General features: G+C 28.6%; 1 protein-coding gene across 1 annotated transcript; it reads right to left on the minus strand.

Annotated features, from left to right (window-relative positions):
* Positions 1-6,474: 6,474 nt before the first annotated feature.
* Positions 6,475-14,882, minus strand: LOC107453081 (RING finger protein 11). Its single transcript, XM_043047430.3, has 4 exons — positions 14,567-14,882; positions 12,581-12,735; positions 8,962-9,139; positions 6,475-6,667 (listed from the first exon to the last, which is right to left on the minus strand). The coding sequence occupies exons 1-3, from the start codon at positions 14,669-14,671 to the stop codon at positions 8,968-8,970; spliced, it is 432 nt and encodes a 143-aa protein (XP_042903364.1). The 5' UTR covers positions 14,672-14,882; the 3' UTR covers positions 6,475-6,667; positions 8,962-8,967.
* Positions 14,883-15,336: the final 454 nt, after the last annotated feature.

Genomic DNA, 15,336 nt, shown 5'->3' on the forward strand with positions numbered 1-15,336 from the left:
AAATCCCTTATTTAGAAATTTTATAACTAAGCTGTTTATTTCCAGGTCTTGGTTTTGATGGCGTTCACACACTTTTCAACTGTGTTCAAGAGTGTGCGCATGCGTTGCAATGGTGACCATTGTTTCACAGTATTTTTATATTCTTTTTATTATTAATGGCCTTGACGGTGATTTTAATATAAATACGAATGCTGAAGAAGTATTTCGTGACGTCTCAAAACACGTACAAAGGCAAGGATATGCAACCCACGATTTGAAATGTTGTGGCGTTTAACGGAGTCAATCCAGAAAGAAAAATGGGTAACCAGTGATCGTACTATAAGTATACTAGCAATACTATACTAGTAATAAAGCGATCACAACTTTTTTGTTTGTTTTTATTTTCATTCTTGCAGTTTACACATATACATTGAAGGGAGGTCTTTATAGGACACCATTTATTTTTTGCATGCCGTCGTGGCATTGCTTGTGCCTGCTCAACACAATTATCTGTAGTTGCTAAGTCTATTGTCAATCATTATGTATAATATTTTAAAAACCAGAAAATAAAAAGAACAAAGCAAGATGAAATGGAAGGAACTAAAAATAATGTATAAAACTGTCTTGATATTTTTGGTTTTCTGTGTTAAAGTAGATTTTTATTTTTTAAATTGCTTAGTTAAACTTCACATACTATTTTTTTTTCTTTCTTTTTATTTCAACATTAATGTATTTTTAGTGACTTTATATATTAATTCTATTTTTAATATAATAAAATTGATTTTTTTTTTAAATAAATCAATCCAACGGTGAATTAACAGCAATTAATTTATTTTTATTTTAAAGTTAAAATGTTAGTAAATCCTAGACAGGATACTTTAAATCTATCAAAACGTGATAATCAGGTACTATGAAACTTTATTAAGACATTTATTAACATTTAAGAAAATTTATTAAGACATTTTACACTGGTTACCAAAATTCAGCAGTTTAATTTTTTAAAAATAAGTACCCTATATTTAAAAATGCACTTTGAAGCAATTTTTTTTTTTCATAATTACAACTCCAAATATTAATACTTCAACAAATTTTTTAAATTTTATGTAATTCTTTATTACTATTTTAAAAAGAAATAATAAATTTTGAAAAATGTGAAATAAAAGGAAAAAAAATTCTTTGGTTTATTTCTTAAATTATATTTAATTAATATTTTTACGATATCTATTTAAAACACCTCTAACATACAGTCTACTAGTTGTTACCATTATTCAATATAAAAATAAGTTCGTTATTTGTAATCGGTAATTCCAGCTGTGATTATCTGGTGGTTTGTTAATGTATACATAAAGTTGGCACTTCAATAGTTTTTTTTATACAATTATAAGATTAAATTCTATAAAAGAACTTACATAAAACTTCAGAAAATACTTGTTTTGATTTCCAATTTTACGTCTTTTATTTTCACTTATTTATTAAAGATGCATTATAACTTGCTTAGAAATTAATACTAACTTAAATTAGATTTTAAAAACTGTTTTAATTTTTTTCTTTTCATATTTGTTTGATAGCTAATCTCTTCTTTAAAGACTTTCTTCCTTTTTTCTCTCTTAGTTTGATAGAAACTACTTTCTTTTACTTCCTTGTTTTTTTTTTTTTTCCACAATGAAAAAAATTGCCATGACAGATTATAGGTGTGGGGATAGTAGTTATCGACCATCTATGAAAAGGTACCCTAACATAAATTCGAGTTAACGCGTCTTATATACTAGTGAATTGGAATTATATCTGTGACAGAATTCGATGAAAGGATACCACTAGTTTATTCATTGCCGTTTTTTGTGAGAAGCCGGGAGAGCGGTATTAAGATCACCGTACTTTTGCTGATCGTGAGAGCTGTATTATTGTTGGTCCAGTGTTGCCATTAGCAGTCGAGTGGTGTATGGGATCGAGACTGTCACAAGTAGCAAATCAACTGCTTAATGTGGACCATCTATGAAAGTAGGCGTGTTCAAATCGAACTGGCGTGTTCATTTTGAAGTAGGAGTTTCTGTCAAGATAGGCCTCTACATCATGTCCAAAGATCACCAATGGTGAGAGAAGTGTCACCCACCATGTAAACCTTCATCTATGAAAAGGTACCCAACCTTAGAATCAAGTCTTATATACTAGTGAATTTTTGTAGAGGTAGATACACTACATAAGTATATAATTAATTATGTCTTCATATTTAGAAGAAAAAGTTTTTAAAATGCGAAACCTAAAGCATCAGTTCGAACCTAACCTGAAATGAACCTAAACTATCACTGTACCACTTCTAAGTGAATGCGAGTAGTAAGCTGTATATCAATGCAATATTTTATAAATTAATCCATTTTCTGCATGAAAAGAACTGTATTCATTAAGTTATATGTTTCAGTGATGATATAAAACTATTATCTAAATTTACAAATAATGTTACAATTAAATAAACTAATTGCAGTAACATAAATTATTTCCGGCTTTACTACTTTTGAAAAGAGAAAATTGTTTTACACGCAAGACCGAAAATAATTCCAATACTTTCTGAATAAATCAATTTTATTTTCAATAAACTCATGGAAAATTTATTAACTAAATTCCAGAGTTTTTTTATTATTATTTTTAAATGGCTTTTATACATTAGCTAATTTTATTTTTAAATTTACTTATAAAATTTTTTTATTAATAAATTGATGTAAAAAAAGTTTTATTCTTAAATTAGCAATTTTCAACATTATGTTTCTTTGGTTTAAATACACTGGCTCTTGTCTATTGCCATAGTCTAATACGTTTTTCTTTTCCCTTCTAAATCTTCAATTTGTTTCTATAATTTAATCAAATATAGGTTAAATCAAAATTATGAGAATGGAGAAATTAATACTTGAATAATATTAATATTATATATAACACATGGATCAATAAGTTCCGAGACTAACCCAGAGATGGCGCTCGTAGTAAACCAGTAACCAGGTCTTTCTAGAGTACTAACCTTTGCTTGAAACGTGTCAAAATTTTAAGTCGATCGGACCAGAAACAGCTGAGTTATCGAGGTTGGAGTAAAGTCGTTTTGTAGTTTGTTTAAAAAATGGAAAAAACAGAGTTTCGTGTTCTGATAAAACATTGTTTTTTAATGGGTAAAAACACCGTGCAAGCGAAACAATGGATTGACAAATGTTACCCGGACTCTTGTCCATCAAAAGCAACGATTTGTTGGTGATTTGCCGAGTTTAAACGTGGTCGTACCGACACAAATGACGCGGAACGCTCGGGTAGACCTGTGGAAGCCGTTACACCGGAAAATGTGAGTGAAGTGACAAAAATTATAATGAAAGATCGTAAAGTGAAGCTCCGTGAGATTGCTGAGATTACACAGATATCATATGGAAGTGTATTTACTATCCTTCATGAAAAATTGAGCATGAAAAAGGTTTTTTCCAAGTGGGTGCCGCGATTGCTTTCGATGGAACAAAAACAGCAACGAGTCGATGATTCAGAAAGCTGTTTATCGCTATTTACACACACACACCCACTATTTGCACATGCAGAGAAAAAAAAATCCTTTTTCACCAAGACAATGCACCCTGCCACAAGTCGATGAAAACAATGGCAAAATTGAACGAATTGGGCTTTGATCTGCTTCCCCACCCCCCATACTCGCCAGATTTAGCCCCCAGTGACTACTGGCTCTTTGCTGATCTTAAAAAAGTGCTCCAGGGAAAAAGATTTGGCTCAAATGAGGAGGTCATCGCTGAAACTGAAGCTTATTTTGAAGCGAAAGATAATTTTTTTATAAACATGGTATTGAAAAAAAATTTTGTTCTCATTGTTAGTCTCGGGACTTATTGATCCATGTGCTATATATATATATGGGTCATTCTCACGAAAACTGTCATTTTTCAGTTCATAAAATCCCAAAAAAGTAAAGTGAATAAAAAGCTCTGAAACTTTTTATATTAATAGAAATATGTAATGGCTTTATAAAGAAAGTATATATCCTATAAATTATACTTAATATTTAAATTAATTAATTTTTTAAATAATTAATTTATAATTAATTAATTTATAATAATTAATTAAATAAATAATTAATTTAATAAATAAATTAATTAATTTATAATAATTAATTAAATAAATAAATTAATTTAATAAATAAATTAATTTAATAAATTAAATTTTTAATTTATTTTTCAAATTAATTAATAAGTAAATTAATTATTTTCACTATTTAAAAAGTGAGGGAATGACACTAATAGTGAGGGAATGATATTTTATTTTAATACATGTTTTTATCTAAGTTACATCTACCTAAAGTTTGAAAATGATAACATACTAAGTATATCTAATATTTATTATAATTTAGTCTTATATATTTAATAGTTGTTACAGGTTTGGGAAATAAAATTGGCTTTCACGATTGAACAAAAAAAAAATTTATAATTTTGAATTATTCCCTCACTTTATACACTAGTGAGGGAATGAAGAATTCAATAGAATTTAAAAATAACAGTTAGGCCTAATTAATTTCTGAAGTCAATCCAATTATATTCATACAAGAAAGCAACATATAATTATCCACTTTCTCGATGAAGTTGTATTTTATTTTACTCTAAATAATGACATGAGGGAATGACAAATGTAAAAAATTTTACCTGGTTTGATTCATTCAAATTTATTGCACAGCAAAGCTTCTTTAAGTTGAAGATGGAAACTTACTGCAATTTTGTTCTATGATGCCAGTTGTTAACTTCTGAAGTTTTTATTAAAATATTTTTATTCTAAGAAGATTGCAGGGGATAAGAACATTGTTGTGAGGGAATGACACAAAACACTGGGGACAAAGTTTAAAATAGTGTTGTGTTAATATTTTTATCAGAAATTAAATTTAAAATTGATTTTCTGAATTCTATATTTCAGTATTCTGAAATAAAAAACACGAATTTGTAAAAAAAAATTTTTTATTTCAGAAACAATTTTTTTCTTTTTTCAAATCAGCAGTGGGGACAAGTGAGGGAATGACATATTGGTATATTTTAATTACCTAAAATAAATAAAAAATAAAAATTGATAAATTTATTTTTATTCTTTTGTTAGCTTGCATTCTGAAGGACACTTTCCCTGAATTTTTTTTTCGTAAGCTGTAAAACAAACATAAAATATACTGGGGACATGAAAATGACTGTTTTTGTGAGAATGACCCATATATAAAAACTGACTTATCAAGAAACTAAATTCTCAATTTAAAATAAAATGATGCAATATTTTTAATATTAGCGGATTCAATATAAAATATTTTTCTGATTATTAAAATTAATGTAATATAACATTTTAAAACATAAATTGCTTACCTGTATATTTTAAGTATTCTCAGGAAACTCAGTTTCGCACTTGCTCTTCAATTTGTTACAAAATTTCTTTCATCGTATTTTGTCAAAATCAGGCGCATGCGTATGTATGCACGTCATGTGATTTCTTCAGAAGCCATTTTTCGTTATGATTTTGGTCGTGCAGACCCTATTCTCACATTTCCAATACACCATTTCATCTTCATATTTACTATATACCAGGGTTTGTTGATTTAAATCAAATGATTTTTTTTTTTAAAATCATTGATTTAAATCAAATGATTTTTTTTACATCTATTTTGATTTAAAAAGTTAAAAAATAGTGTTTTAAATTATTGATACTTTTATTATTTTTCTTCTTCTTAGTTTTAAAATTTATTTTAAACAAATTGCTGCATTAATTAATTTTAGCTAATGAAATTACTTTCTTTCTTGGTATGTGTAAAATTCTAACACATTTGAAATTACATTTTCAAAAATCTTTTGATTCCTGAGATTGAAAGTACAGATTAAAGTAAACATTTAAGTATTTTTTAAAAAAAAAAAAAAAAATTGTTAGCTTATCTATTTTGATATAAAATTAAAAATGAATATTTTAATATAAAAATATATAGATTAAATATTTATTTTTTGATGAATGACTCTAGTTATTAACACAATCTGTTACATTTATTTTGTCATTTTAAAAATCATGAGAAAAAAAAGAAATAACAATTTTAAATTAAAATTATGGTTTGGTAAATGAAACTTTGTTTTAATAGTTAAAATATTCTTTAAATTTTCTATTTCATCTAGTCTTTAAATTTCAATCATGCATTTGTTTCAAAATAATTGCTATGCATTCAAAGCTATGTATTAGAATGAAAAATTGTTTTAGGTAGTTAGAGCTTCTAAAATATTCTTATAATATAGTTTAGTATTAATTTAACTTTGATGAAACATTTATAAAGTTTTTTTAGTCATAAATCAAAGTTCTTACAGTGTATTTGAATGTTAAAAAAAATCTGAATTAAATCCAAAAAAAATTACGAACCCTGTTATATACATTAAAAAAATTAATTCTATCATTAAAGATCAAAGCGTTCAGATTTCTATACACCCCTTATTATTTAAAATATTAGGGAAGACACAAGTAAAGACTTGAAATTTACTTTATTTGGAAGATATTTACATCAGACAAGATTAGCACAATGCAACAACAACATAGGGTGGAAACCTAAAATATGATCACAGTCGTAACGATAAATAAGATAAAAGTATACTTGCTATAGTTTAAACAAATCAAAAGCTGGCTCCATTTTCTGTTGACTACTGCACCTTTCTTTCAACTAAAGGTTAAATACAATTACTTTATGTAAATTGATCATCAATACAACTGATAACAATACAATAAAATCTAAGAAAACAACACTCTTATTTATAGGCAAATAAAAAATACCAATTTCAAAGGAACCTAGGCTTAACGATACAAAACTGAGGACTAAAAAACCCAAAAGAGGTTCAGGAGAGATTAAAAAATATGACCATCATATATATATGTAACATAAAAAGCTTCTATTAATCTTTTTATGTTAGCTTCTTCGCTACAAAACAAATCCCAATTAATTATTCAAGTCGAAATGCTTTCTCACACTTTTAAAAGCTACATCCTGTTCTTAAATCTATTTTTGGTTAAAGTATGCATAATTAAATGTAAAGACATTTTTCCCCTATAATCTTTGTGAGAATCACTCGACCTTTTTCTTAAACTAATAGTAAAATAGTAATAGTAATAGATAAAAACTTAAGCACACAGTTTTGGGGTGCGAATTTGAGCTCCGCCTTTGATAGAAAATGTCTTGAATATACTATGTGAAGCTAATAAAATATTTTTTGCCTTCCAACTGCTATCTGCGAAGCCTAACAACATTCACCATGACTGCCACCCTTTCATATATATATATATATATATATATATATATATATATATATATATATATATATATATCAGAGCTCATTCTAGGCTGAAAGAAGGGCAGGGTGCAAAAGTTTAAAAAAAAGGGCATTATTATTCTAAAAAAGCAATAATTTCTTCCTATGGGCTTTACACGTTCTATTAAAAAACATTGTCAATTGGTAAAAGAAGTTTTTTTTTTTTTACTTTACTGAAAGTAGCAAAGCAATCATATTAATTATTAATTTTTATTAATAAATTAACATATATATCGAGTTAATGAGCTAATTTGCTTAGTAAAAATTTATGCATATATTAATAAAATAATATATGCATATATGTTAATGTATATGTATGTAAAATATATATGTTAATGTATGTTTTTAAGTGTCTGGAGTTACAATTTAATAATTAAAATGATTAATAATAATAATTTAATGATAGTGGAAGTAACTGCAAACTTCCAAAGACAAGTGCAACAAGGGAGTGTGATGGCTATTTTTCTTTTCCCATATAAATCTATGTATCGACACCAATGACAAACTAAATAAAAAGAGTTTAAAATAATAAAAGTTTAAGAAATCCATTGTAGAGTTAGGGGAAAAAATAAAGAAGGGTTGAAGAAAGAAAGGGCAAAAAGGGTATGGAGTCTATTACATCTGGGCACTAATTTACTTCAGGGGCAACAGGGTGGATTCTTTTGACTAAAAGGGCAGCAGGGTGCTGCGCCCTGTTTACCCTGCCTAGAATGAGCTCTGTATATATATATATATATATATATATATATATATATATATATATGAAGTTTGAAAAGATCATTTACAGTCAAAAATCATTTATGTTCATCTATAAATTAATCAGCTAACCTTTTTCATTAAAATCAATTAGACGAAATTTATTTTGATATAGAATTCTATTAACAAGATAGAAATTTTACAAAAATTTTTTTTTTACATAGTAATTTACTTACAGTTTTACATAATTTAATTACAGTTCTTAGGCTAAGAGTAAAGTTTTGATATATCATGCATAATCACGCAAGTCAAAAGGAGAAATTCAAAATTGAAAATTATATATGCACTTACATTTAGCTATCTAAAAAATATGCATATAAATCTTAATCTAAAGAAAGTTTTTTGAAACCATTATTTATAACTACTCAAACTATTTTATTTTATAACCCTCATCGAACAGCCGACCTAATTTTTTTTGGTTTTCGACTAGGTTTTCGATTTATAGGAGAAATTTGCCTCCATGAGGTCTTTTTGATGGAACTAACCTGCATTTGCGTTACATAGAGAGGAAAACCACGAAAAGATCCTGCGGTTAGCCTGACGACAAGGGGACTCTAACCCTTGACACTGAGGATATTTTACTTAAAGTATTAACACTCAACATACAGCAATAATACTATCTGATGAGGAATAAGAGAAGTATTTTTGCCATCAACAGATATTTTATCGGCAAATTTTTTGAAATTTTTTTTTTTTAAATTTCTTCAACAAATGTGGAGAAATTTGAGAATATTAAAAGTAAACAGGAGATAGTAGTAAACTACAGGAGTCTTCGTTAAAAAAACAGGAGACTTGGTTAGGCATGCACTTATAACAATTTTTTCACAATAGAAAAAAATATGAGTTCAAGGATAAATTATTGATGAACAATAGCAAGCATTAAAAGCATATTTACCATTTTTTAATGAGTATGGAATGTACTGAGAAGGGCAGCATCTACAGGCTCCATGCATGAAGGGCAAGTGAAAGATCGCATGAGCCAATCATCTATGCAGGATGCATGATAAATATGCAGGCAGGGCAAGTAACGAATGGAGTCTCCAAACACAAAATCAATCATGCAAATGGCACACCTGTAAAATAAATTCATTATTCAATCCATTAAAGTGATTATGAATTTCAATAATTCAGAAGCAAAAAAAATTTTTTTTTACTACTCATTCATCAACTATTATAAAAATAAAAAGAGAAACTTTTTAAGTGGCAGAAAAAAAACATTGTTTAAAAATTTTACAGGGTGCGTAGCCAGATTTTTCAACAAAAAATAATCACATTTTTAAGTACTTTTTAAGCACTCAAAAAATATTGTTATTCACTTTCCAAAACAAAAAAAATCATTTTCAGAGCAGCAATAAAAATTATATTTTTCTATTATTTAAAGCTCTTAATTTATAAAAATAAAATCAATAAAATTTAGAAACATTTTCAAAATCTTTACATAATCATGATAAAATAACTAGTTTCTGATAAATATTGCAGAGAAAATTGTAAAAATCATGCATTTTTTGTAATTTAGAATGACAATCGATACAGCAAAGAAAAAATCTCTTTTTAAAAGATAGAAAACAAGGCACTTTTTACAAACCCAAACCCCAAATGAAAAAAAGCACCATTAAGCACTTTTTAAAAACGGTACACACCCTGTTTTAATTATAAAACAATATTATGTAATTTTATGAATTAATTACAAAATTTACAAACATAGACTTTTATTTTTAAATAGATTTTTTTTAATCATTTGTACAAGTGACATGACAAAACATGTTGGTGCTGTTATTTTCAGATTAAAAACTAGATACGACAACCTCACGAAACACCTGATAGGCAGATTCCTCAACTTGCTAATTATTTAATGCTGATGACATGTGAAGACACTTGGCAACAAAACAAGCAGAGTTTCTTCATTGAAGACTGATGTAGTAGAAACACTTCATATAGCTGCAATTTATTCGGATTATTTTTCATCTTAGTTTTCTTCTTTATTTTTAACCCATTTTCGGCCAATGGTGCATAAACGTATCTTCTTAATAAAAAAAATTTATTGACACCGTGGCGAATATTCTTCTGTAATTTAATTTTTCTGTTGTTTAAAAGGGTTCTAAAGACATCTATAAAATATTTGTAATTCAATTGGAGTAAATAATTTCTGTTGGGAAATTTTCAAAACACGCTAATTTTTGAACTTCAAATGGTTATTGAAAAAGTCCATTCTTTTAAACCGTATAATTATTCCACTTGCAATTTATTATATGTTTTTATAATGGGTTAAAATTGTAAGTTCTGAAAATAAAATTGAAATAAAACAAATATCACAAAAAAATTTCATTCAAATTTAATGGTGCGTTAACGCACCATTGGCCGAATCCGTGCAAAATAGGTGAAATTTGAAAATCCACTTTTTATGCAAGATTTCAGAGTTTTATTAAAGTTTTGTTGCATATTCAGAGTTTTATTAGTTCTACTGTTAAGTTTATATTTTTATCAGAGTTTTATTGTGCTGAGGCTAACAGTGTTCGACAAGATATGCCATAAGGAACAAGTGTTGTTCTGAAGTAGCTTAGCGTTGTTTCAATACCTGGGATGGAAAAATATAAGTTTTGATATCTTTCTCTCCTCCTTTACTTTATTTGAAATTTTGAAAGAAAAGGGTTTCTTTGCATGTGGCACAGCTCGCGAAAATCTCATAGGTGGTTGTATATTGGATGACTACACAAATAAGAAAAGAAAAAAAAAATTGTGGTTCCTACGATATTGCTTTCAGCAAGGATACAGAAACATGTGCAATAAAATGGAACGACAATGCTGTGGTAACAATTGTTTCCAATAACGGTGCCATTTTGCCCCTTGTAAACTGTACATACTGTAAATATATATATATATATATATATATATATATATATATATATATAACCATTGTTGAACAGCAAACCCAATTTTAGGGTTTACGACTTCTAATGTTCAACTCCGTAGGCTTGTAATTTTGAACCCAACCCAGAAGACAAGAGAATTCCCGAATCAAGTATTGGGAGAATTTTGCCTTCGTGGAGTACTTTTTGATGGAACCAACCCGCATTTGCGTTACATAGAGAGGAAAACCAAGAGAACCTCTCACGGTTTGCCTGAATGCAAAGGGACCATGATCCATCTACCTCTGAGGATATTTAATCAGCACTGTGGTCAGTGCCAGCCGGATGAGGATTTGTATCAACCAGCCATCACCAATATTCGAACCGGGTTCGCCTCATTTGAAGGCGAATGCTCTATCTTTTTGAGCCATCGCGGCTCAAGAAAAGAAGTTGTGATTTCACAACTCAACATTATTTTGGATAACAATAAGCATATGGCAGGTGCAGACCTGCATGAGAATACTATAGCTAAATACCGCATCGATTCAAGGTACGAAAAGGTGGTGGCCACTATTTACTAACATCACTGATAGCGTTATAGTGAATTTCTGGAAGTTGCATAGAATTTTAACTAGCTCAAAAATATCACTTATAGACTATAGATCTTATATAGCTATTGCCCAATTAAAATCTGAATCCAAGAACAATCCATCTGGTGAAGTTTCATTACAAGTTACCCATTCAAGCAAAGGTTGCCCATCATCCGTAGCTCAACATACAATAAATGGGCATGGAAAAAGAAGCCAACAGATGATGTAAAGTGTGCAAAAATCACAAGATTAATTTATTCATCAAATGCAAAGTCCATTTGCATTCAAAATACTTTGAATGTATCCATTAAAAATATAAGCGTTGAACTAAACGAATTGTTCATTGATTCGGTCAATGGTGCGTAAACGCACCATTTTATTTCTTAAATAAAATATTATTTTTCATGCACGAAACTTATTTTTTGTCTTAATGAATGTAATTTAAACATATTTCAATGAAAATAACATTGCATTTTACAAAATTCCTATCCTTGGCCTCCTATAAAAAAAAAAGCAAACAAGAAATGGGTTGAAACTGAACACTACAAAGTAAAGAATTATATATTTCTAGTATTATTGTATAATAATTTTTAAGGACCTTGTAAATTCTGCTACCAGGCTAATGCTAAGGATACAAAAAAGGTTAAAAACATCAGGGGTGATTGTGAGCCCAACTCAAAAAACCTGAAAATTTCTAGAGTAAAATCATCAATGATGCATTTCAAAAAATTATTGTCCTTATAAATTTAAATCATTGATAATTTCACAACATGAAATTCTAAATAAATTATATGCAGCATGATTTAAATTAATAATTATGCATCTCTAAACACATTCATTACTCTACCAGAAATATGAAAGAGATGTCAAGTATAAATTCTCATGTTTTTAAATGAAATAATACAAGAATTTTTTTATACATAAATGTGATTTCTTGAAACTTCTTCCGGAGCACTATCATCTCTGAAACATTGTAAATGTGTGGGGAAAGTATGAAAAATGATCATTAAATACATACCATTATTATATTTCAATTAAATTCAAAATATTTATTCAAATGATTATTATAGACACTTACTCTCTATTCTTGTTGGCACCATTATAAATTCCAGTTGGCAATTGTTGAATAAATCCTATTCTTTGAGCAATTTTAACTTGCTCATCCTCAGTGAGTTGTGAAATAGGACGACCAATATTGGGAGATACAAAGAATACAGGTTCAGAAGGTCTTTCCTATTCAAGAAAAGAAAGTTTTACCTATAAATTCAGTCTTAATTTCAATTTAAAACCACATTAATGGAATGCAACATTTTCAATATTAAAATAAATATATATTTTAAATATCTAGAGAATCCTAAAGTTAAACAGTAAAGACAACATTCAATAGCCTCAAATATTAGATCTAAAAACATGTAACATACCTCTACACTTAACTATTATTGAAGTAACAAATGTTGCATTTTCTATAGAATGACACAAATATATTTTAAAAGTCATTAGAATAAAATATATAAATTATTTTTGCAATAAATATAACTTTATGTTTAATACGTACATACTTCTAGGTATGCTATTTGAGTTTTTCAAGCATTATGCCACTAGCACAAACGTAAGGAAAGATTTATTACAAAATTAATTTGTTACAAAAATGTGTCTCTTTAATTTTCTAGCATCGCCTATTTCCAATTCATTTCAACAGAAGGGTCGCTTAGATTGTGGTTGCTGACTTTCTCCTTTAAAGTACAGATTCATTAAAATTTAACTTTTTTTCTAATTAATAAATTCAGTTCATAAAAGAACAAATTGTTTTCATAAATAAAAAAAAAACAAATGTTTGAAGAGCAGCAGAGGGAAAATACTTGGGTTAATTTCAAAATGGATTTTCAGAAATCCATTTTGAAATCCAAATCAAAATTGTTAAAATTTAAAATATTCTTACATATCTCTTACACATAGTAACTTCTATTAGTAATTGCACTTTAAAACATAAAGTCTGCAATATTTAACAACATGTTTTGAAACTTTGCATGATTTACATTATTTATATGTAGTATCAATTATTAGCAATTGACGAAGCTAACCTTTATCTATAAAAAGTTACCCTTAGATTGAACCGAGTTAGCACATCAATACTCTAGTGAATTGGTATTTAATAATTGTAGTGGTAGTTACTCGACAGGTACAAACTCGTAGCAACCCATGGGCAAACCTCGAATTGTTCTTTTTTTCTTTTTAAATTTCCCCGTTCAAAATTCAATTTGGAGCCTTGGTCGATTGCAGTGGGTATGGCATATTAAGATAAAAAGTATTTCCAGAATTATTTTTAAAACATCTTAATGTATTGCGATCTGTCACGAAAACAACTATCGCCAAGGTGCCAAATCGAATTTGAACTTGCAATTTTTTTAAAAAAAATTCCTAAATGCTTGCTGGGGGGTGGCTACGAGCCATACATTTCGAGTATGTCCCTTTCTATAATGATTTTTTTAGTTTCACTACCTGGAAGTTGCCCAGAGTTGACGATTATTCTGCCACATGAAAATGCTTATGGAAATGTCTCCCTATTTCATAAAAATATGAAAGTTATTTTGATTGTATAGAGCAGGGGTCTGTTTGAGTTTTTCTAAAAGGTATCTATTTTTTTGAAAATTTAGACATAATTTGTGAAAATTAAAAATTAAATTAAAAAATGAACATAAAATATGGATTTATCGTTTCCTACGGGATACAAAAATAAAATTTTAAGAAAAAGTGTTTCGGGAAACTAAAGTTTTTCCTATATTTGAATTTGCGAAGGTAAATTTTAACATTAGTAAATTTTAACCTGGGCAGACCCCTCTAGAGTGTAGATATTGAAAGATTGATGAAGTTAAAAATAGCATCATTGGATGTTTGTATACATAATGAACAAAAACTCCACGATGAAGACAATAGCGCTATTATTAATAAAATTAACAATAGCAAAATTATTACGAATTTTTTTTGTTTTATATCTAATCAATAAATAATTGAAATGAGTATCACTTTACATAGGTGTATCACAAAATAAAATTGCAGTAATCACTTCAATAGGTGTTGGAGGTGAAGAAGATGAATCTTGGTCCAACTGCTCAGGTAGAAGGGTATCATCTTCAGCTGTTGAAGCACACAATCTCAAGCAATTTCCCATGGCAGTATAGAAGAGAGACGTAGAACAGTTTCGAATAATTTCATATCTCAACAATATCACCCTCCAAAATGTTCGGTTCAATTGAAGGAACAAACCCAAAAGAGATAATAAAAAAAATAATTCAACACTAATATTTATGATTAGTTAAAGAAATATTTTATGGCTTCATTCATTATCTATTTCTATACATATATAACGTTTCCGGCTGTCTAGCTTTGTGACATCTAAGAACTTAGGTACTTTTGCCAAATTTATTTCTATTACGTACCGTTCACACTTAATGCAATTTACCCACTTCCAATCCCTCTCGAAAGAAAAGGAGAACCTGATTGGCTAGTTTCACTTTTCAACAGAAGCTAATAATTTTGTATTCACCCATAATTTTGTGACTCGGTCAGATATATATTTTTCTTTCTTATGGCAGGTAGTCCCGCAGTGGACTGATCGTTAAGACACGGCTCCCAGCAGATCACAGAAGTCAAGCATCACTGGCTGCGGTCAGTGTGCGGGTGGGTGACCACTTGGATCAGTCTGCGTACTGCAAGTGTGCGGTATTAGTCCTCGTTAAACTGTTTTGCCGTAAAATGCTCGACTTCGCGTGCAGGTCGTCGGGCTACCGAAACGGGGGAGCCATTCCCTCTGCAGAGGATCAAAATTGAGATGGT

This window comes from Parasteatoda tepidariorum, chromosome 7 (genome assembly GCF_982258835.1).
Source record: "Parasteatoda tepidariorum strain Cologne lab strain chromosome 7, Ptep-v5.0, whole genome shotgun sequence".
Taxonomy (NCBI): domain Eukaryota; kingdom Metazoa; phylum Arthropoda; class Arachnida; order Araneae; family Theridiidae; genus Parasteatoda; species Parasteatoda tepidariorum.

Excerpts from the sequence above, each read along its gene's own strand:
- LOC107453081 (XM_043047430.3), bottom strand. The coding sequence starts at position 14,671 with ATGGGAAATTGCTTGAGATTGTGTGCTTCAACAGCTGAAGATGATACC. Across the intron at positions 12,736-14,566 it reads CACCTCCAACACCTATTGAA|GAAAGACCTTCTGAACCTGT; the intron begins GTGATTACTGCA and ends TTTCTTGAATAG. Across the intron at positions 9,140-12,580 it reads GGTGCCAACAAGAATAGAGA|GTGTGCCATTTGCATGATTG; the intron begins GTAAGTGTCTAT and ends TTTATTTTACAG.